The sequence below is a fragment of the Onychostruthus taczanowskii genome, unplaced genomic scaffold (assembly GCF_017590055.1).
Source record: "Onychostruthus taczanowskii isolate IOZ18803 unplaced genomic scaffold, ASM1759005v1 scaffold38, whole genome shotgun sequence".
NCBI lineage: Eukaryota > Metazoa > Chordata > Aves > Passeriformes > Passeridae > Onychostruthus > Onychostruthus taczanowskii.
The window spans coordinates 4,651,577-4,676,337 of NW_024501237.1; the positions used below are offsets into that span (position 1 = coordinate 4,651,577).

Sequence of the window (24,761 nt, forward strand, 5' to 3'; positions counted from 1 at the left end):
TTTTCACTTCAGCAGTGGGAAGGAATACTTAAAGACAGGCTGTGTTCCTCTCCACCCTGACAGCTCTCCCTTTTTCCTGCAAAGTGGTGGAGCACAGTTGACTTGTGAAGCAAGAAATGGATGAGCTTTTTCCAGCAATGCAATTCTCTCCTGTATATATGGGTTTTAGGAGGAAAGGAAATGCTTGAAAACATGCATTCTTACCCTATGACATATTATGAGGACAGAAGGGTCCAAGGAAAAGAAATGCTTGAAAACATGCAATGAATTCTTACCCTATGACATATTATGAGGACAGAAGGGGAGGACAGAAGGGTCCTGTTCAGTCACCACTAACCAGAATACCACTGCTGAGGACTCAATACATCCTTATTCCTAACTAAGCAGTCTTACAGATCAGAGATAGGTGAGACACTTCAGTCAGAATCATAATTTTTTGTCACTTAATGCAGTCAACTCAGTGGTACAGAACTTAGACACTTTTGTGCTGAGCCAGATATCACCTAGATTCCACCCAAAATACCACCAGATACCTTGTCTGGCCCATGCCTTGAATCAGACAAAGGCATATATAATTATAGAACACAATTTAAGCTTTATCCAGACAGCTCAATATCTCCTAAAGAAAACTAGCCTTAAAAAAAAAAAAAAAAAAAAAAAAAAAAAAAAAGCCAGCAACATCAAATGTGCTGATGTAACAAAACCAAAAGAATTTCCCTTATCTTTCATTTTGGGCTATGTGGCAAGGAAAGAAAATCACTCCAGACTACCCTGCTTTTGTAACTGCTGCTCCCCAGTTAGGAGATGTTGGTGACTTACACAACTGGATTGCATCTACACAGACGAAACCTGCTGGCTTGGTCCCTTTCTCCATTACTGCCCAAGTGTAACTTCAGTTGTGGCATAAAGAAGATATTTCTATTTTTCCTGAAGACAGAATAGAAGAAGAAGAATAGAAGAAGAAGACAGAATTTCCATGGCTGTGCCAGAGTTGTTCCAGCAGTATCATGGAACATTTAAATGCCATAAAACTCAGGAGAGTGTCGTAGATGGTGGCAGCATGAGGGAAAATGCTTGCAAGGAACACAGATCAGTTTCTGGGAAGAACATCTTGTGTGTCAGCACAACAATGGTCCCACGTGGATATAGGAAGAGGCAGTCTCTAGAGCACTAGGATAAAATCAGAGCAGGAAAGGGCAGGTATGAAGCCTTTGCTGCCATCCTCAATGGCACATGGCAGAGAGAGGGGACCTCCTGACATGCACTTGTTGAGCTGAAGGAGTTTTAATAGAGCAGCTCAGAGACAGTTCCTATCCTGCACCCCCCCAAGCCCATCTATTTTGGGCTGAGCTCCAGGGCCATCATCTGCCTGCAAACACACAGGATCAGCCTGGCAGGAGATAAACACTGTGGCTGCACATGAGCATGCTCTGGGCAGCACTCATGTGGTGGGGTTACAGCATTCTCTTTCAGACTATATATAAATTCTTTGGGATGCACAGTGGGACTTGATGTTTTGTACATCAGCTACCATGTTGAGGGGGGTTAGAAAATAGCAGCAGCATCAGAATAAAATCAACGGAGTGACATTTAAAAATCACTGCAAAGGAATGTTCTCAGTGCTGATGTCTTGTTTGTCTTCAGCTGCAGCTCAGGGCAGAGAGGCCATATAAAGCAGCAGAGAAGGGAGGATGTTCAAGGAAGCTGTGGCTGGCTGTCTGGTCACTTTGTGAGTTTTTAAAGGGCAGTCTTGATTCCTGATTTCAGTACAAAAATACATATTGACCACACTATTTTCTCAGGAATTGCACCACAGTATGAAATACTATTAAGTTGCAAACTGCACAAGGGAAAAGTGTGTTTCCTTTGCCACATGACTTATTTTGAAACCTCAGAGATTTTGTAAGTGGGTTTGCAAAAGAACAATCCACTTCCACAACTTATAGAGAACTGGGACATAAGTAGGAGCAATCAGTCCAATTTCTTCTATCCTAGAGCCTTGAGAGAAAATGTAATTTTCTAGAATTTTATAATAATTTTGTTTCAATATTAAAATATGTAAAAGCACTCAAAGGGCAAAGCCAGTAGTTCCAGTTCTTGTATTGCACCTAAGTAAATCAGGATTAATTAAATTAAATTCCTGGCTCCATTTTTTAAAATACAAAATAAATGTATTATTTTCTTCTGAAATTTCCATACCATGCTAGGGAAGAACAGAGCAAAATGGACTTGTTTTGATGCTAAAATTAGTAAAACTAAAGACAGGATCAGATTTGCTGACTAAAAATATCTACAGAAGAAAAAAATTGGCACCTGATCCAAGGGGAAGTAATGAATGCATAGCTGATGCCGAGTGATAATGGAGTACACCCCCAGAAATGATTGCAAAGTGAATCTTGAAATCAAAAAACCTTATTTCTGGTCCCAGGGATTTTGATTAAAATCCACTTGAAAAGAATGTCTAATGATTTGGTACTGAGATTACTTTAATTAGTGGAAAGTGTAAGAAACAAAAGGAATAAAATACTTTTAATCTCAAAAAAGGAGAGCTTCCTGGGGTGTGGGGTTGAAGCATACATGCTGGAAGCACGGTAAAGCTTCCCTGTGAGGAGTAATGAGTTAGTGAACCTTTTTCAAGTACAACACTTTTCTTTTTGAAGCTAATATTTGCCTTGTAGTAGCAGAGTTTCACAGTCACTACAAAGTGCTTGTTCGTTTCTACTGCTGGTGTAGCTACAGCCACAGTCAGGGCACTGAAATGAATAGGTGCCTTTCAGTTGCCTTTTAAAGTGTGATCTGTAATGATAAATGGGTCTGAGGGCTCTGGTTGGCACAGGGGATTGACAGAAGTCTGCTAGAGCTGCTTTTCCATGGCAGTGCCATTTATAATTTAGCCTTCCTACACTGAAAACTACTCTGTTTTTACCCAAACCTAGCCAAGAGTTTGGAACTGAAATTCCATGTGACTACAACATGGTTGAATTACTATGGGTAATCATGGGTGATCATCCTTTCTTTTTTCAAGATTTTGTGATAAAAACTAAAATCTCATATAAGAGTTCTAGGCAAAATGCAGAATATGCTCTGCAAACATTTTTTGCACTATTGCAAACATATCTGGAAAACAATCTGCTGGAGCTTTCAATGTATTTCATTCAGTCTATAAATACAGACAGAATCAGAGGAACTATTCAAGAGCTTGCAGATATAAACTTATCACCTTTGCTGCTGAAGGTACTGACTACAGTTAAATCATCAATCCTAGCAATCCAATCCCTAATCTTCTGAGAAAAGGGGGATTTCCTTTAATCAAATGTGACTATCCTAAACTGGGATAGCATACCAAAGGTGCTTGCACGGTTTGATCCACAGTTTCCACCCAGCTGGCTGAAAGCTGTGAGTTGCTAAAATCTGTCCTGAAATACAAGTAATCAAATTACATTAATATAGTTCTAGAGAGACACAGGTGATGTGGAGTGCATAGCTGCTTCCAGCACTTTTGAGATATCATTTGGGGGACAAAATCACAAGTAACTCAGCATTGTGATGAATGACTGTAAAACAGAAGGAGTGCAAAAAAATCCACTGCAGGACTATGAGAAGATTAATTCCTACTTAGGTAGAATTTTGTGATAAACATCTATACACTACAGCAAAGTTCTCTGAAAACTCATACTATGAAAAAAGAGGTAACATCGATCTTAACTAAGAAAAAGATAGATGTGAACTTCCCACAGTTAACATTTGTATTGCTAAAGGTAGTGATTATTAGCATACTTCAGATAAACAGTAATTTAATAGAAATAAAATGTTTACTTTGAATACTGTAGTCCTGAGTTACAATCAGAATTTGTTTTCTAATTCTACGGCCAGAATACACCCACTTTTACCAGATAAGTGTGTTCCAGGACCTAAGCTTCTACTAAAAAATATTTCTAGTCCTTGTGGTTGCAAAGCTAACTCTCAAAGCATGAACATCCTACCACTAAGAAAGCCTCAGCAGCAGAGACTTACAGAAGAAGATGAACAAAATGGTAGCACAAGAGTGAGGAGGTTTACTGACTTTGTTTTTCAATAGAACTATTCATGAGGACTGAGTTAAAATAGCTAAATTTGGGCTCAGTACTTTGTATGCACTCAATTTTTCATTGAGTACATTTAATTGAATGTAATCTGCCATTTTAATGTCAGCACAGGTAAAGGGTGATCTTCTGTGACTCTGCAGCCAGTTGTGGATTTGATTATCCTGAATAATTTTGTGTCCTGCCTTTTATGTGTACACTTGCTATCAAAGGCATGTTCAAAGACATGTTCAAAGCTTTAACAGTTATAGCTAGAAATATTACTACTTATATGCTAATTCTTCAAAACTATGCACATGAATCACTGTACTAATACTTATGTAAAGTCCTCCTTGGAAATACTGCTCTAAGCCCCAGTCATTCACATCTTTCCAATGGATGCCTTTCTGTTGCCTTGAAGCACAGCCCACATGTTTGCATGGTTGTCCTTTAAAATGCAATATGGAACAAATTATGCATGCACAGTGTTTTCTTCACACTCCTCAGAGTCTGGCACTGAATACTTCCATGAGTTACAAAATGGTACATTTACCATGACAAGAATCTACTTGCGTGCAGCATCAGGACTTGGCTCTGAGGTATTTCATTATGGACCCCGAGTTATGTTTTGACTGCCTGGTTCTGGGACATGGCAATCACAACCATTTATGACAGGCTTGAGCTGGATTTTCATTACTCAGTACTGCTGGCAGGTTCACAATAATAAAAAAAATTAACAGTGCAATTTGCTATTGCAACACCACGAGGTCAACATTTTATGTAAACTTTCAACTTCTGGGCTTCCACAGTAGCAGTTAGTTCCCAGATACACTAAGTACTAAGGATATGCTTGAGTTAAGGAGAATTCAAGGTTACATTGGCTGTGTCTAAGACAGGAAATAACTACAATTGTGGCATACTTGCTAGGTTACTGTTTAAATATTCTGATTATTTTGTATCTTCTCTTTAGCTCCTCGCTCAGAAGTGGCCTTTTGGAAATACAGAATTTGGACAGTTTCTTTGCAAATTCCTTCCCTTTATCCAGAAGGCATCAGTGGGAATCACAGTCCTTAACCTGTGTGCCCTTAGTGTGGACAGGTACAGTATGTTTTACTCTTTTGCCACTGTTCTTGCATGTGCAGATTTCCTAAATCTGGGAGCACTAAGCATGGTCTTCTTAGCAGGCACAGATATAATTTAGATATTTGTATTTTATATTCTAGCTAATGCCAAGCACCTTTGAGTTTGTGGTTCAAAGTATAATATTAAGTGCTTGGGATAATGAACTTCACATGTTTTTTAAAGGTATTTAAAAGGTCTGGTAAAGCATTATTTCAATTTCCTTTCACCAGACAAAAATTTACTGGGGTTTGACTCAGTGTTCAGATTTCTTTCTTTCATAAGAACTCATGGGGTTTTTTGTATTTGAACAACTTCATAATCTTTAGGCTTAAAAATTAGTTTTCCAACTCACTGCCTATGGTCAATAAACAAGGGTTTATTCTGCTAACTTTCAAAACTAACAGAGCTCTACAGAAAAATATGTTGGAAACCTGTTTTGATAGTTTGACATAGGTAGTTTGAAAATTAATGCCTCTGCTATTTTTTCTTAATACATAAAATGCAATGGCAGATGAACACCTGACTTATGTAAAAATTGGTTTTATGTCTTGAGTTACTTGATTGTGTTCAACTCCAAAATATCACTACCTCTAAACACAGAAAATACTGTTAAATAAAATGCAGTATGTGTATTAGTACAGGGATGCAAAAAAGCTTTAAAATTAATCTTGGTTTGGCTTTACAAAAAAAGTTAATGTATAAGGTTTGCAGTGGATAAATCACTTGGTACTATCCATACCTAAAATACAGTTCCTTACTGCATCAGTATCTCATTAGCCAAAGCCATAAATAAATTTTTTAAAAAAATTAAAAAATTTAAAAAACGTAATAGACGTAACTGTTCTACTTCCATTGTTTGAGTTTCAGAACTAACAATTCTATTTCTCAAACAATATCTGCCCACCATTGAGCAAAACCCCATGAACCCCTGTAAGGAATAAATCATAGATCAAGCACATGAAACATGAGACAGTTTGTTAGATAAATTCTGACAACTGCAGTTTCAGTAGATGAAGTTCCACTGTCATATACTTTTTTATAAATTGGAACTAACTCAGCTGAAGCTACCTTTTTGTAGATATATATATATTTTTTTTTTTTTAATTTATTTTTTTTGCAAGGACTGATTTGCTAATCCTCACAACAACCAAATGCTGTTTCCATTTGAGTATAAAATCTGGTGTGGGATCAGACTCAGACTATTTAAGTTCCTCCCTTAGCTTAGACATTTTGCCAAGGACATATTCTTTATCATCTGTTGCTACTCTAGTAAGTGGTTGCAGAGGATGTGTGTTAGGAAACAGATGTATAGAGCCAGATTCTGATATTGGCTAACAAGAACTGAATCTAGCTTCAATCACCATGAAAGCAGAGAGTACCTTCAATAAGTTAGGTTGGACACTGGAAGTTGGGCACATTAACACAAAATTCCACATCAGCTAATGGTTGCTTTCTAGAATGGAAAATGAGTAAATATGAAATAGTGTGCTGTCACAGCTGGACTGTTTCTGGTCTATGGGCAAGTTAATTCTTGCTTTTAAAAAGCTCCTGAAAGTTATCTTGTTTATAATTATTCTGGGTCTCTATATACTGCATTCTATGGCACATAAAAGATGAAGTCAATCGGTAGAGTGAATCCAGAGCTCCATATTTTTAGGCGTTGTTGACTCTCTATCCCTACTGCAGACTACAGCCGTAAGTTAGAACAGGATTCTTTTTTTTCCTATCAGGAAAATCCCTGTGCTAACTACATCCTATTGTGAAACTCCCCTCATTAGTACTGCCCCGAAGTGACTTGCCCTGACAGTGTATTAAGGTTTAACTGTGCTTGCCCAAGGGGAACAATGGCCACTCACATGTGGAGAGGGTTTTAAGAGGCTGGCAGAAAGCCAGCCATTCACCCTTCGGAGGAAGCTCACTTCGAAGTTGCCTCAGATGCCCCCCAGGCATTTTTAAACTCTAGGTCACGATGGTGAGGACAGTGTGACTCTTTTTCTAAACAGTGCATGAGTGTGACTAAGAGGAAGGCTATTTCCTTCCCTGAGTTTTTACTCTTGCTTATGTCTTGGGCATAATAATTTTGATGAAGAAATAGGTTGAAGAAGAAAAGTGAAGATATGAATCTCATTTCACATGTATACACTCTCTTCTTGCCTCCTCTGCATAGCACAGTGCAAAGAACAGTGATCCTAAAGCAAATACTTTTATCTGGACTAACTCACAGTAAGTGTATGAGACAAGATTTTGACATTAAAATAAAACTCTAAGAGCTTTTTTGTATTAAGATAGTAGCATAAAATGAAGAACAGCTGTGGTTGCTAATAATGAAGCAGAACTGTTCGGTATCAGCAACAGCAGGGACATTTAGGAACTGTCCTGGCACTCATCTTGACTGTGACTGCTTCATACGTGCTTGATCCTGTTTCTTATGTTTCCTGCATTGCTTTTCACTCTTACAAAGGGCTGATGATACTCACAGAACAGACACTTGTTATATTACAGGTCCATTTGAACACCTAGTTTTCTAATTAACACCTAATTTCTAATCTAAGTTAAAAGGAATACGGGAACAAAAGCACCCACTGATGTTCTCAGATGCAGACAAGATGTCCTTCTGAAAGAAATGCTTTAAGCATGTTATAACTGGATAGGAGTGCAAAATATTTAACTGTGTGTATGTATACAAGTTGATAGCACATGCACGAGCAGTTAAAAATGAAAAAGGAGAGAGAAGAGGAGGCACAACATCAAGCAGAGAACAGGAAGTGACCTGGAAAAAAAGCGTGAACATTTTAGACAAGATTGGAGACAAGAGGGAAATAAACAGAAGAAAAGGAAAGTTTGACAAATCTCACACAGGGTTTTAGAGTGAGGAATTAAATGCAATGCATTATGCATGTATTTTATGTCAGGTCCCTGGCAGACATCCTATGTTTTCCAAGTATGAGGGAAATAAACCCTGCAGTACTTTCTCACTCTTGATTGTGGGAGGTTTGTGGCTAGACAAAGATCCTCTATATTACATAACCCACAGAACACCCACCTGAAAAATTATTACTACTAAAATTATTATTACTACCACTATTTTTCAAATCACTCCTACAGCAGTGAGTAAAGAGACCGAATAACTGCAGCTTAATATGCATTCAGCAAATTCTGATGTAATTCATGAGCTTCTTATGTTTTAGCTGAAAATATTAATAAAATTATTCAGCTAACAATTCCTTATTTGAGAGTTATTTGAACTGTAAACTGAAAAAAAAAATTCTGTAAAATACATACAGGACCCAAATCCTTACTGCTGTGCATAGCGATCTCCTCACGTGCAAAACAGATGTAACTCAAAAGAACAGGTACAAAAATGCAAGAAAGCAAATAACAGGATTCACAGTTTGCAAGTCATTATTTGTCACTCTTATATTTACAGAGGCAACACAAAACAAGCTTTATATTTGCTACTTGAAAAATATATACAGTGTACAAGCCCCTGTTTGCTAAGAGCATCAGTTAGTCAAGGATGGGATAGTACCTTGTGGAGCTGACAGAAATGATTGTAAAATTGCCAGTCTGTAGAAAGTAAACTTTGAACTGATTGTTAAATTTCTAAACTTCACAAATACTTGAGCATTTGTGTGAAAGGTGAAGTTTCAATGTATATTCCATTTGGTGATGAAAGCCAGAATTTGATATTTGGCAAAAAGAAATATGACAGGATGACAAAGTATTTAAAATGAAATTTGGATTTTAATATGAATATTTGTGAGAAGATATGATACTGGATATTTCTTTCTTAGTTCTCCCAGTATAGTTCAATTTGTTTAGATAGTCTCAGAATTCAAATCTCAGAGACCTCCTTCCTTTTTTCATATTTTTGGAAGATAAGGATGCCTTTAGATGATATTTTTATTTTTAATGTGCAACTCCAAGCTGTAGTTTGCTTTTTTATGCTTGAAGAATTTCTACACAAATTTCTGTAGAAATGATGCTTTGAGAGCCTGTCTGTAGTTCACCTGTGACTGTGCTGTGCACGACACTGCACAGGTATCAAGGCAAAGCTTTCCAGTCTCTTTTCTGCAGGAGTGATGGCAGGCCCTGACACCTTCCAGTGATGTTGGGTAACAATGCTTGCTGAAGCTTTTGTGAGGGGCTTAAGCCTGGATTTGCATTCAGGCATTGTCGTTCCCCTAACACTGAGGCTACAGAGGATGGAATTCCCAAGTCTTCCATCTAGTTATTAAGCACACTTCCAAACTAAAAAGAGGGTGTGATACAAGAAATCAGAAGAAACGATTTGTGTGTGAATCCAGTGTTACTGTATTGGTTAAAGGAGGGCTTAGAAAGCCTTTCAATAACCAAATTTTCCTGATCTCTGTAGCCTAGGTCCTGTAGCCCTCAAAAAGTGTTTTTCCCCATCGGAAGCTCCTCATTCCTTCCTTCTTGGTTGGACTTGATGATCTCAAAATGTCTTTTCCAACCTAGTTCATTCTGTGATTCTGTGATCTCAAAAATTCCAGATACAGTATTCCCCTTCTTAATATGATAATTTTTAAAGCAGACAAACAACCTTTCTTGATTTTTTTTATCCTCAACCAAAGAAGACTACTTCATCAGTGGATGCCATGATATACCCATGCAGCACTGTCATTCCAAACAGGAAGGTGCTATTATTTTAAGGAAGCAAATAAGCACTTCAGAAGCTGTAACATCATTAATGACAGAGAGCTCTCCAGAATTAATTTCAGGTTATCAAAAATAATATTGGTTCTTTCCACTGATTCTGTCTTTGTAAAATTGTTGGAAATGCTAAGCAAGTAATTTACTGCAGTAATTGTAGGACAACAGTAAAATCTACTACTGAAAATTTAGTTTATGGACTGGATTGCACTCTGTATCCTATACCTATCAGTCTTTGAATAATTTTACAACCTTCTGACCAGAGCTGAGAGAGAGATTGAGGTCTTAAGGCCAATAAATTTCTACAAGCTCATTGAAAACTGAGAGACAACTAAAGAAAGATCCTCTCAGTTCATTGAACAGTATAAACAGAACAAATGCCTTTTCACTTCATCGAGAGTATATTCCTGGTGTTTCATTGCCTGGAAGCTGACAGCTTCACTTTGGATAGCACTGCTGCTACAGCTGAGTTAGCTGAAGGAGATGGATGCTTTGTATCTGTTAGAATGGCTGCATGCCTGGAAGCTTTCTTCCCTCTGTTATGGCAGTTATTTAGTGAAAGATACAGTCTGTCCTCACAAACCTTGCCTACTTTAATTAGAAATCATTAGTGCAGTCCACCCAGCAGAATTCCACACAATCCCACACCCAAGCAGAACAGGAGCAGCCAGCTCTGGGATCTCCACCCCTCGATGTGCCCTGTTATGTCCTAGGTAAGTTGATAGCTGGCAGAGGCCCTGGAATATGCAGAAAAAACAAGTAATAAAAGTCTCAGATGTCAGCCTTAGGAATTTACTTGCCGTATGACACTGAACTGTGAACTTTCAACAGAAGGAAACTGTGGGCTGGAAACTAACACCTGTCTCTTTCAGGTACAGAGCCGTGGCATCCTGGAGCCGTGTTCAGGGGATTGGAATCCCAATGATCACTGCTATTGAAATTTTCTCCATTTGGCTTCTGTCCTTCATACTGGCCATCCCAGAAGCAATTGGCTTTGCCGTGGTACCTTTCAAATACAAGGATGCAAGTTATGTTACCTGCATGCTCAAACCTACAAATGATTTCATGTTGGTAAGTAACAGCCTGTTTTCTGTTTTTTTTGAATCCACAGCACGTGGGTTAGACAATTAAGATACTGGATGATAATAGAGTTTATTCACACATTAAACTGCAAAATGTATTCCAATGTGTGCAAAGAGGATCCTGTGTTCACAGTGACTTGTCCCTGCTTTCAGCCAGAGAGATGAAATGGGGCTTTTCTGCATTTTAATTTCTTTGCTACTGAAGATTCTTACTACAGACATTTGCAATTCATACCTGCTAAAAGTACAACTAAGAGATGTATCAAGGTAGCCAGAGCCTTGAAAAGTTTTAAGTTTCAAGGTACAACACCTTGGAGCTTGTAAATGTCAAAACACATGCTTTACCATGATTAGTCATCCTTCTGTATGCAGTAGTCAGCTCTCTTGGCACTGAAAGAAAAGGGTGGGGCCATGCTACATGCATTAACGTCAACTAAAAAAATAATCCTTTAGTTTACAAGAAATCATGACTACAAAACTGACAGACCCACACCTCCAGCTAGGTGCTTGTGCAGTGTTAGCTGCCATCAGATACAGCAGCTCAAGAGCAAGAGGAGTGCCTGAGACACACCGGGCTGCTTTGGCATGTTTCCTACCCCTCACCCTCTGAGCTCCTGCAGATTAACAGCTGTCAATACCCAATCAACTTCTGCAAAGCTGCTCAGGTGAGAAGTCACGACAGAATCAATAGATTACTCCATAGGGGCATAGTGGTTTTACACCTGGCCTTACAATGAGAAAATATCTTTAATTTTTTAAAATTCTGAATACAGTGAAAGGCCAGGTACCATTCATCCAGTAATGAAAAAGAAAGAGTAATATCCTGATCTGTTGCAGACAAGGCAGGTAGCACCAGGTCTTCAGTCTTGAGAAAAACTCAGTATTTTTTTCTGGACTAGAATTTTTCATAATAGAGTATAAGTTTCTCTTTTTTGAATGGCTGGTTCTTCTCCTTTTATTGGACCAGAACATAACTTGGCTTAGAATTGGAAAGGATAAGGTAAAGTAGAGCTAGGAATTTTAGAAAATAAAAAGTGTGAATGATTACTTTTTCAGAGGAATGCCCCCAACTGTGTTAGGGTTACAAAGACTATAGAGATGGCCAAAAGAGCATGAGACAATTGAAAGAGAAGACAAAAGGAATTCCCTAATGGAAAAAATTAATGCAGGTAAAGATGGAGTGGAATTTCCCAGAGTTTATTATATTTTTGTTTCTTGGCTCCACAGCCCATATGACTGTAGATATTGTAGTCATAAGACTGTGATTTATGAATTACACACTGCAGCAAAATTTCCCTTCTCTAATGGCTGTTTTTCTCCTCAAATGTACCTGGACAACCTTCATGTCCTTTTTCCCTAAGAAAAAGAATAGTTTCCCTTTTCTCAAAAACATTGTAGTCCACGTCTTCCATAGGCATGCTAGCTTTAATGATTACTATTCTGTTCTTAATGTTCTATCTAAGTAGAATAGCTTGGTTTGTTTTCCTAGCAGGAAGTAGTATCTCTTACTTGCTCAGTATAATTTAGAAGTGCCAATCTTCCCATAGCAGTTTAGTTTTTAGGGAAACAAACCAGCAGTTATGTCCAAGCTGAGAGTAAATGTTGGATGTGTCAGTCAAAATGGAGAGCTTTGTGTTTCAATGTGTTGCAAGCAAGTACAAACATGAGATTAAAATGGAAATACCATTTTAACCTTAACTATAGTATTTACTACCACAAACACCACAATAAACAATTACTAAACTTCAGGAAGGATTTATTATTAACTTCTGTTTTTAATAGGAGCTTTATTCATGTTTAAAGCTATCTTTGAAAGATTTAAAATATTCATGCTAGACCATGATTCCCAAGAGGCAGAGCGCACTAGGAAACTTGTTTAAAATGCACATTTCCTGTAGAAAACCAGTTCCATGTGGGCTTTCAAGACAAACAAAAGAATGTCTACTTCTCTTCAATCAACCAATTTTTGTGCATTGATGTAAGCTTTGTGAAACTCAGATTCCTCTATTAATCATTTACAGACATTTTAGAGTAGTTTTTATAGCTCCACGAGGCCAACTCCTCATCCAGAAGTGATGTATTGCTCAGGGCTGTGACACAGACTTTTCGTGTGTTTTCTTGACCAACAGGCAATGCTCATGGAGACTGGAACACTGGTAGGACACAAAGTTTTCCTTGTAAACATGGAATAGATTCACGTAGTACATATATTGTTGTGCTGCCCAGCCAATGTGATTCCAGGCTGACTTGGAGGAATTTGCGATGGAAAAGATAATTGTCTCCATGTATTTGTAATTCTTTGCTCTGCAGAAGGAGCTGTAATTACATTTGCCCTCAGTACAAGCTCCTCAAATACGAGGGATATTGTTTTCCGGTTTTCTGCTGGCAAAAGCTTTGCTCCCAGAGGAGGAAATTCTGCCCCCAAGGAAAGTGCAGCTATGCAGGAGACTGCAGCCCCTTCTCGGGGAGGAGGCTAATGAGGAGGAGGAAACAAGTTAATCAACACAGCACAGTGTCCCACACTGAGGTCGGATTGTGGCCTAGAAACCAGCAGCATAATCTAAACTAGCAAATTCTGTATGCAGCTGTGTTGGGGCAGAGGGAAAAAAATCAAAAGCATTCCCTTTTTCTTAGCAAATCAACTTCCTGATGTAACTGAAGTAGATTTTTAAAGTAACATTATTAAACACCAGTATATGAATTGTATCAACTTTTTCTCATCTTTCAAAGTATAGTGCTATTTGGTTTTAAATGTAAACATGATGTCAAAAGTTTGAGTTTTTGAAATAGGATCCAAAAAATCCTCAGGCATAAGAATTTTGACATTTGGTGTGGGAACTGTGATGTTACAAGAGCACATCCTCTAGGAACAAACAAGCTGGGGGAAAGAGTGACACATCCCTTTTATACTAATAACCTAGACACAGGAAATGTTTGAAATGCTATATTTCAGCACATACTTTTGGCTGAGCATAAAAGTTAAAAACCAAGATACAGTATTTTCTGAAGTCTGAAAACACGATTCTCTACAGGAAAGAGCTATTTTAAATGTTTTCTCAAATGTAGTATTTCCCACAATACATAGATGTATTAACTCACAGCACTGCTTACATCACAACTAATACTTAAAATTACACAGAGCAAAGTATTGCTATTCTATCTATACCTCACAGTCCTGTCACAAAAGGCAAATGGTGGAAATGGCAGTCAAGGGGTTAAAAGTAACTGTACCACTGGAAGCCATCCCTAAGCTTTGCACATATCAGACAAACACTTATGAAGTGGCTCCTATCTGCCCAGTACATAAGCAAACCAACTGCCAACCTTTTCACTGATAACAAAAGGTGATTAAACTCACAAGACATTTTGAATTTTCCTTTTTTGGCATCAGGACAGAAGCTTTAGAGGTAAATGGCATTTCCTGAGACAGGCTTTTAGTAAGATTCATTATCTCAGACTGACACTGTCTACATTTTGGCAGGTCTTTTTCATGCAACTGCATTCTAGTTTTCATGAATGAATATAAATGTTCAGAAAGTACAACCAAAAAAAATTAATTCCTACCTGAGATAGATTGCAACAAAGGTACAGGCAGTCTACCTGTAAATGTTTACACTGCGACAATTCCTATTTTGATGTTGGTCAAAAAGAGATCGACAATAAGCAAACAGACAGATACCAGTGTACCAGCTGTCATGCTTTTCCAAGGCCTTTCTGTGGTATTTTGCATTCAATCATAAGAAAATATCTGCTTTCTTCTTTTCCTTACCTACAGTTTTACAAAGATGCAAAGGATTGGTGGCTGTTTGGTTTCTATTTCTGCATGCCGCTGGCATGTACTGCCATCTTTTATACGCTAATGACTTGTGAAATGTTAAACAGAAGAAACAGCAACTTGAGAATTGCTCTCAGCGAACACCTCAAACAGGTAAATATATTAGAAACAGCAATGCTTGAAAATATTGCTGTTCTCTCTATGGGTTACATTAGAAATATTTCAAAGTGTACCTGAATACAGTAAACTACAGAAGTAGAAAGTGAGCATGTGAGTTATTTATAATGTTAAGACATTCATTTAAACCTGGAACAAAAGACTAAATCATTGTATAAGGAGGCATTGAAGACAGTACACTCAGGAAGCCAACCCTTCTCCTTCTTTTCTTATGCTGACAGTTGTGCCCGCCTTCTCTTTAACCTCAAATCACTACTGGCTAAATGCTTTGAAATTTAACTACAAAGATTTGCCAAAAATGTTTCTTTTTCTGTATAAAGATATGACTGCATGGATCCTCCCTCCTTTTGGCACTCTTTGATATGTAACTGTAGTTTCATATAAAAAGAAAATGGAGAATAACCTAGTTTAGAAAAGAGTGGATTTTGCTTCTCAGGGTTATTGCACTGTTGCAGCACCACTGCTGTAGCTGCTTTGAAAAGAGCAACAGGAAACAGAGTAAACAAATGATCACAGAACAAAGTTGCTCATGGAACCGCCAGGTCTCTTTGCTCTCTCAGCGCTGGCTGACGTTTAACACTTAACTGAACTTTAAAAAAGAGTCTGGAGCTTTTCCCCTGCACTAATATCAGCCCTTCAAATTCCACTCTTTTGACTTCCATGTTCACAGATGTGAACCCCTAAAGCAGTCCTCTCTGCATCACAGTGAGTTCTCACAGAGGTTCCTCCTCTGCTGGTTCATTCCAGATCAGGACTGACTGGAAAATCCTCCCCTTGTACAGATTCTCCACTTTTTCCTTCATCAGGCCCTAGAACTGTAACACAGTGTCCTAGGGCCACACACAGGCTACTCCACCCAGTAGAACTAGAATGGTATGTACTAGGAGGTGGGGGAATCCACTGTCCTAAATTGCAGTGCCCACTAAGCTTCTCAGACTAGCTGCTGCAGGATAACTTTGTGCCACAATTTAAAAATTTATATCTTTTAAACCCTCAACTTTTGCCTTCCTTCCTTCCTTCCTTCCATATACTTGTCCACATTAATGTCTAGTCACAAATATTTTAATATTTTGATAAAAGATGCTATTATAAAAAAGAGGAAACTATAACAGTTATATTCAAAGCCTAACAAGACTGTAATCATTATTTCACTTCAAGTTCTTTCATGGCAGAGCCTAGCAGTGCTTGTCACTGTTATATTACTGTGGAATCCTTACCCCTTCTTATGCTTCTCTTTATCAAACCCATGCTTACCAAACACTGCTGGTATGCCCTGTCAAAACTTCACTAAAACATCTGTAACTCTCTAGAGCCACATTAAAAAACCCATTAAATTGCAATTATTTCCTAAGTATTACAAGATTAAGCTGTAATACCAACATTTCTGAAATGTTTGTAGAGGAACTATTTACCTGAGAACATCAAGATCTCATAGTAAGGATCACATAGCAAAATCAATATACTGGGCAGTATCCCTTTATAGAAAACTATATCAGAGAGAATCCTACAATATTCTAGCAGTACCAATACCTGTGTGCCCATCTACTCCAGCCTCAGTGATGAGCAGGTTCTGTTGAGGATGGCCAGGATCAAGAACATGACAAACCCCATAAAAAAAGAGTAGTACATCAGGTAGTCAGAAAGCTTCACTTTGGGAATCCTTTTATAATTTATCTATATTACTGACTTTGTTGCCAGCATTACTAACTACAATCACCTGCTAGTATGAATTGGGCACTCAGAATTGGGCATTCTTATCTCCTTTATCTAGCGCCGAGAAGTTGCCAAGACAGTTTTCTGTTTAGTCGTGATTTTTGCTCTTTGCTGGTTCCCTCTCCATCTGAGCCGGATTTTGAAGAAAATGGTATACAATGAAAAAGACCCCAGCAGATGTGAACTGCTCAGGTACTTAATTTTCTACGCCAATAGTTTGTACTGAAAAATATAATGCTGTATGCTTAAAATTTCTATGAGGAATGTCACTGTGCAATGCAACTGTGATGTTCATTAATTTTAAGCTGCACTCATTTTCAGCGGTTTCAGTTTTAAAGGGATAGCATAATCTCAACAAATGTTGTTTGTCATTATTTCAATCCGTTTGGGTTTTTTGAACATCTGTGAGACAGGTCATTATAGACATGGCATGGTAGAAGATTAGATTGAGGGAGTTAGGTAAGAGAGAATGAGTTTGTGTGACAGAAGAGGCTGTAACCACAAGGAAAACAGATGCTTCTGTAGCATATGAACTGTTTAAATGTCTGTCTTCCTTTTGCCTAGTTTCTTGCTGCCCTTGGATTACATCAGCATCAACCTGGCAACTATGAACTCTTGTATAAACCCCATAGCTCTGTATTTTGTGAGCAAGAAGTTTAAAAACTGTTTCCAGGTAAGCTTCTCTTGATAAGAATTTATGTCCAGTTAAATAACTGTATTGGACCACTTGGCTGTTATTGATTTTTAACGGCTGGGAGAAGAGGCATGCAAAGGAATGAAAGAATATAAATTGTCTGGTTTAGCAGCTAGCAGTTTAGTTCACATAGCACATGTACCAAGATGAAAGTGAAAATATCCACTTCATCTGAAATACTAAACCAATAAATAAGTTTGACATAGTCCTCATATGTGTAAACTGAGATAGAAATGCTCTTGTAAATACTATTTATCTGCACGTGACATGCACACGAAATAGAATTTGCTTGATAACAATTTTCCACTCTCAATGACACCAAGTTGCCCATATTAAACAATCTCATTAATGACTAAAATTTTCAGGCTTGAATACCAAATCAGGCACCTGACTTGACTTTGGCAATCAAATATTAATTACGTCTTCTACCTGCATTTTCCAGTTCCTACACATGCAAGCATATTTTAAGGCTAAAATAATTTCCTTGTGACAATGTGCCTCTGCAGTCCCTGTCCACCTATTAAAGGCAACAACAGGAAGCAAAAAAAAAAAAAAAAGAGAGTAAAGAAAGTAATGAAATGGAAGACTGAAATATCTGCAATGAAAAACAAAGGATGACAGGACTGTACCACTAAACTTTAAGTCTAAGAATAGGCAGAATCCAAACTACTGAGAAAAATGTGAAGAATTATTATACTTAGGGAATAACTGTTTGTCTGTAGCCTGCTCAGATTTACAAACTATTTTAAGGGAGAAATTTCTCATGATAAGTAAGAAATCAGCTTCTATTCCTAAGTGTGCAAGATGTTACACCTCATTACGTTCAGTGAACCTTTTCCAAAATAATTTTGTCTTTTTCTAAGATGTGAGAAGAGACCTAAGTCACGGGCTGAGAAATTTTTCTTCTTTTCTCTTCCATGCTAAGCAGCATGCTGATCCCTAACTTTGTCAAGTACAATGATAAAGGGGTGGGGGGGAAAGCAAACAACCCAGCACCTAACAATATGTGTTGAATTCTCTAAGTTCTCAGTCTATTTACCTTAGTGAAACAAATTTTCCTTTTCATACTGTGGAAGTTTTTTGCAAATAAGAGCCACAGACTGGGCCTAATTTTCTGCACTTGTGATGCTCAATCACAACAATCATTTATGTTCTAAGATAAAAATTGCCCTGAATATAGCTAGCACTCCCTTCAGCTAGAATCTGTTATCTGTCATTTCTGAGTGAAAAATATGGCTGGCAATCTGCATAGAACTGAGATTTGTCTTAACATTTATTTATTTATTTATTTATTTATTTATTATTTATTTTCAGTCATGTCTTTGCTGTTGCTGCTCCCAGTCTAAGAGTTTGGTGACTTCAGTGCCCATGAATGGAACAAGCATCCAATGGAAAAACCAAGAACTAAACAATCACAATACAGACCGAAGCAGCCATAAAGACAGCATAAACTGAAAATTAAGGACATTCACACCATTTCAGAATGAAACAGAAAATTAAAAGTCACTACAAAGCTATTACAACAGGAAGCCCAGTGACTGCTCTGTAATGAATTCAGACATGCGCCATTGTACCTAATTCTAGAGGTGACTGAGTAGATGGAGTGAGTGTAACTGTGATGTCCTGTGAACTGAGATCCACTGGATGGTAATTCTGCCTCTGAAAAGGATATTGACGTGATTATGACACAAAAAACTGGCTTGAACTATACAGGTGGTTTTGCTGTTCTGAAGCAGGCAGGAGCTGTCTGGTGTCTGTGACTGGTACATTGAAATATTTTTACCTGACTGTCACCTCAAATTAATCACTCTGGAACTCTTGAGAAGATATCGAAATGGAATCTATCTGTGACTATATTTTCTCTCTGCCCATTTGTCTTTTAAGTTCTATTTCTGTGGTGGATAAAGTCCACGCAACAGTTTGTTTTGCATGTTGTTGTTGTTGCTGTTTTTCAGGTTTATGTTAGAAAATGTTTTGGTCCACACCAGAATTTTACCTGTTACAATGGATCGGGACATTAGCTGGGCAGTTCACATTTGTAGCACTTCAGTATTCAAATAGAGGAAGAGACCATTTAAACAGCATCAACATTTTGGCACTTAAGCACAGATTAATACCAAAAAAAAGAGGTATTAATAATACAGTACTATACTGTGTTATTTATTCTAATGCTCTGTAAAAAATAAACATAATCTGCATCAGCAAAAAGAATGGAAGATGCTCACAGATGGGCACCTTAAAATGTGTTTTTATTAACCTGACGTTAATTCTTAAACTATATGAATCTTTTAATTATTTATACTATAGCTGCATTAAGTCTAAGTTGAAATGAGGGTCAGTGGAACATAGTGAAACATTATTAAAGCTGTCCACAGCATTCTGAGAATATGGTTACTATCAGAGCAGCTATGCACTCTGTTTTCACATTGTGAACATGAGGTTATAGTCAGAGTGAATGTAGAAATGTAGAAGTCCATAAGAATTGGATGTGCAGAAGGATATTTTGTGCCTTATTTCTTACAGAGCTCTCTGTCTTACAAGATACTCAAAGATTTTAATGGGGTTTAATAGGTTATCAGCATTGTTAACCATACAAATACTATTAACAATATATAGAAGCTATTGCTTGCATATATGTAAACTGATGGTTTCCTTATTATTTCCATCCATTAAGGCTACATGGCAAGAGATTCCAGTTTGCCTATAAACATTTTTAATAGGTAGCCTTTCATTAAATGGTGGAACTCAATAGTGTGGTTTCATATATAATATGTCTCATGCACAAATCTTTAAGGCAATTTATAGCATCTCTTGTGCTAGGCTAAGAAGCAGTAATCAAAATTCCACAAATTTTTAAACATCCGTTTCCTTTCCAGTGAAAGATAGAATCCTGCATAGTTTTCTTTAAGAGGTCAAAATGCTAGTGCCTACAGTGACTTCTGCTGCACAAGTTTCCCCAATGTTTACATTCACACAAATCTTCTGAAGTATATTTTAAAAAAGGTCCTTTAAATTGGTTGGTTTGTGTATTTTTTGTGTGCTTTTGTCTCTGTGACATATATGCTTGTATAAATACATATAAATCTATGTTCATATGTTATAAACCTAAATACACTCTTCTGACAGTGCTCTGAGGTAGAGCCTAAGAGCATGGTATGGAATGAGACTTGGCTGAATTTTACTCAGAACATTTCATCCTCAAACTGTATCAGAAATCATAGTAAATTAGTGACAATGCTCCACTTTGAGAAAATTGAGTTACTGAGTCTCTACATCCTGAAATCTTCCCTGCTGCTTTGACTGAATGTATTGAGGAGATTATAAAGGTAAACAGAAAAAACATGAGGAATGGATTTAAGCTGTAAATTGCTCCTCCTTTATTTCAAGGCAGGAGAAAGCTTTGTGTGCATTCCCCTTTTCTGCCATTTTAGCTGATGGCTAGATGAACAAAAAAATTTTATACACTTGCAAACCAGTAATGTGATTGCCAAGAGACAATGCTTCTACCTGCCTACAAAAGACAGTAAGCAATCAAGACAATCTAGGTCAGTTTAGGGTTCTTAACTTCTACCAAAAAATCCCAATCTACCAACAAAAGTTTCAGACTGTGAAATGAGTCACTTCTATGCTTTTACAAGCACTGATGCAAACCATGAGTCATGAAAATTTAAATTTTTTCCTTCCAGGACAGACATTTCCAACATCTATTGCCTTCAACCCAAGAGCTGGCTCTGTTATGTGGCAGAGATACATGACACACAAAGCATCCTTTAAACCACCTCAGTCTAGATGGAAAAACTATCTTCCTACTCCTCATAATGCTGACTGACCTTAGCAGCAGCATTAAAAAATACAAAACTTTTTAACTAATGAAAAGAAGAGGGTAAATTATCTAACAGAAGTGAGAGGTACTTTTAAAAACCCTTCAGAATTATTTTAGTGAGCTTACTTCAGGATCAGAGCCTGCAAAAGCTAACTGGTGACCCTCATTCCAGTTCTCCAGCCTGTGGAAGGACAGAGAGAGTTTAAATAACAGTGACAAGTGAGGTCCTGGGAGATCTCATACTCTTTTTTGCCATGTTTGCTTTTTTGTATTTTTACTGGTGGCTGCTGCTCCCACTCACAAACCAGTTGTAAGAACAAAGGGTGTTTTGATGTGGCAGCTGCAATGAAGGTGGAGGGAATGCTTCTGAAAAAGTTCCCAAGGTACTTTTTTAATTCTCTCTTCTTCTTCACACTGAGAATGGTAAATATTCCTCCTGCTACAGTATCTACCCTCAATTCTGAAAAAGCTGATTTTCAGAAAGAACCAACAAAAGTATTCAACAATTCTGGTGTCACACAGAAGCTGCTTTTTCTTTTACATCAGTACAACTTTCCACAAGTATCCTTCCATTCTCTTCTTATTTTCTAGACATTTTTGATCCTGCTGTTTGCATCAATCTCAATTGAACTAAGCCTAGCTTTTGTCTGCAGACAAAACAGGGTCTATTCCACAAGCTTCAGATTAACTTCATAAACTTTTTGTCTGTTCATCATAATCAAAATCCATTTAACTGTCACATTCATCTATTTTTTTTATAAACCTCAGAATTCCCAACTTTTGTCAGACCACTCAGTGTAAAATTTCATTGACAGTCTCACTTCTTAACTTAGTTTTAGAATATAGCTGTTCTCTTTGTTTTCAATATGCATTTTTTTCAAACTCCCTCACTAAACATTTCCTCTTTGGTATATTTTATACTTATTTACTTCAAGGAAACAACATACATGGGTTTTTACTCATATCTGTCTGTATTTATTTATTTACATATGAAACTCTGTGCTTCTGAACTGATCTAGCCAGCTCCTGTGCATTAAAAAAAGTACATAATGAATCTCACCTGACAAAACCATAAGCTTGGTTCTAAGAAAAGATACTTATGCTACCCTTAAATCTGAACATGATTCTTTTTGATTTTAATACAGTCAGTTTCAGGTGTTTACCTGTCTGTCCCTCCATCCTTCCAAACCAACTATCAACCCCCTGTCCAATTTCAATATATTTTACAGAACAGGGTTATCATTCTAATGAAGCTATAGAGAATTTAACAGAACTGCAGGATGGCAGGAAGAACAAAATTCTACTCATGCTTTACGCAGAAAATTTCTGAAATATAGTTTTTGCACAACAATAAATTCACTTGATAGAAAGATGTCATAAACATTATAGATGTGGGCTCCTGAACACCAATGCCAGCCCTTTTCCCTGGGAAACAAAACTCACCAGCCCAGGTTCCTGATGTCAATTGGCAGGAGGCTCTGGGCACTGTCAAAACAGTCCGAGTTGGCGGTGGTGGCACCTTGAGTCTGGAAGGCATACTGCGATGTGCGGAATTTCAGCAGGAAGATGGCCACTCCCGGCCAGAGGCCACTGAACACCAATGACATCCCTTTTCCCTGGCAAACAAAAAAGCCTTGATGAGAGCATGCAACTTGTAATACATCTGAGAATCACACCACAACCCATATATTCTTGGAAGCCAGTATTTGTAAGTTCCCTTGCTCGTGGAATTACTTGCTGCTTCTTTTTATTTTATATTTTATTTTTATATGCCTCTCTTCCATCATTTACATACTTACTGCAATCTTGTTACTACATAATTTGATTCTGTGAAGCCTTATGGGTTTCAGTGTGCGAGAAGTCATGGTACAAATTCAAATTCTGCTGCATTTGTATGAACAGATGCCTGCTCAAAGGTCCCTGAGGCAAAGCACGCATTTTCACTAGAAGAAACACCGGGACAGCATGCTAACATTGCCTTGCAAAGTTTCTTCCACACAATCAATGCTCCAAAGTATTGGCTCAGCAAAGTATTCCTAATTTACACTCCTCACTCCTTCAAAGACTAAATAAAGTCAATTCTCCAAAATCAGAGTAAAAGAAGACACATAAAATTTTACAGATCAGAAACAGCTCTCAAGTAGCATAGTAAAGAAAAAGAAATGTAGGTCATCTCCAGTTTCTCTTAAGGAAGATGAAATTAATTGACCTCTACTATCTTGTCTAGAATCCCTTTTCCCCTGTACAAACACCACTGCTTCTCAACGGAGCTGTCACTTGAGTCACAGCCTTGCAGTCCTGTTAGTTACAGTAGCTTATTATTACAACAATAAAGCTCAACAATGTAAGTTTTACAACTGGTAAGGGAAAAAACCCAAACCCAATCAGAACTTCAGAAGCACTCTGTCCACATTTCTGAGAGTAACTGAGTGTCTGCCAACTGCTCTGAAATCAATGATTTGGTGCATCTCAGAATAAGGCCTTTACTTCAATCTCACTGTCTTAGCCCTTGGGAACAAAAGATTGAGAAGTTACTGAATTAAGCATCCAGAACAATGAGAAGCACTTCCAAGCTCTCTAAGAGAAGATACCTCCTACTACATGTTTTAAACAGAGGGGAAGATTAGAAATCCATCATTAACTACTGTGCCACACTTCATATTTATTGAAACATCTGTGTCAAAAAGGTTTTTTTTGTCTTTTCCCCTCTAAAATTGTTGTACAGTGGTCTCTTTGGTATTGCCTCTGAATAAAGTATACATTTAGATTAGCTTTCTTTCCAATATATACACAGTGTTAACAAAGCATTCATCTCCAGATATATATACACAGTATATTCCAATATGGAAGAACAATTAAACCAAACTACCAGAAAATTAGGAGAGTACTCTTGGGACAAATTACTACAGCTCAGTACTACTAGTGGAAAATACACAGATTTTTTTAATAGATAAAGAAGAAACCGTACCACTTTTGGAAATTCAGGAAAGAGCAGGTGTTAACAAGAATAATGAGAAACTCCACATTTCATGAGCTGGAATAAAATACTGTAAGAGCAATAAATCTTCATGCTCCATTATATAAAATACATGTAAATTCTGGGGATTAGGAAGACATAACCCTCTAATGCAAGATTCTTTGATTTCGCTGTAATGTTTCTCTAAAGTATTCGTTTCAAGACACATCTCATACTCAGAGATAATTGTGAAGGAAGGGAGATGCTTACTGTGTTTGCCTTCTTGAACTGCAAAAAAATCTTTGGCTAATATTTTTCATAATATCCAGCATGTTCTGGTTTTCCAGTACCACAAATGAACTGCAACAACAGCAATACCAAGGACTACTCCAAAATCAAGGAATCCAGTGTTGAATTTAGTTCCTTTTAATGATCATTTTTATATATATGTACATACATATCATTTGAGAATTTGCTTGGCAGAACCTTAAACAATGGTGGTTCTTCCATACAAAGTCCATTATTAATATTAACCCCCCCCCCCCAAACAAATCTTCTTTTCCATTTACTTTAGCAGTATAAGACCTCAATCAAAATTAAAACTAGACAATAAAGTAATGGCAAGTTTCAAGCAGTAACTTGGGATAAAAATCTGAACCTACTAACTTCAGTAGGACTGGGATT

At 37.5% G+C, this 24,761-nt stretch overlaps 1 protein-coding gene across 3 annotated transcripts in view; it reads left to right on the forward strand.

Moving 5' to 3' along the window:
• The window catches only part of EDNRA (endothelin receptor type A), a 33,160-nt gene extending 12,622 nt beyond the window's left edge, over nucleotides 1-20,538 (forward strand). For all 3 annotated transcript variants that reach the window (XM_041412135.1, XM_041412134.1, XM_041412133.1), the window contains 6 exons: nucleotides 5,032-5,159; nucleotides 10,730-10,928; nucleotides 14,715-14,867; nucleotides 16,663-16,796; nucleotides 17,169-17,277; nucleotides 18,613-20,538. In XM_041412135.1, coding sequence (XP_041268069.1) covers nucleotides 5,032-5,159; nucleotides 10,730-10,928; nucleotides 14,715-14,867; nucleotides 16,663-16,796; nucleotides 17,169-17,277; nucleotides 18,613-18,753 — 864 coding nt within the window. In that variant the 3' untranslated portion in view covers nucleotides 18,754-20,538. The remainder of the gene's footprint in view (nucleotides 1-5,031; nucleotides 5,160-10,729; nucleotides 10,929-14,714; nucleotides 14,868-16,662; nucleotides 16,797-17,168; nucleotides 17,278-18,612) is intronic.
• Nucleotides 20,539-24,761: the final 4,223 nt, after the last annotated feature.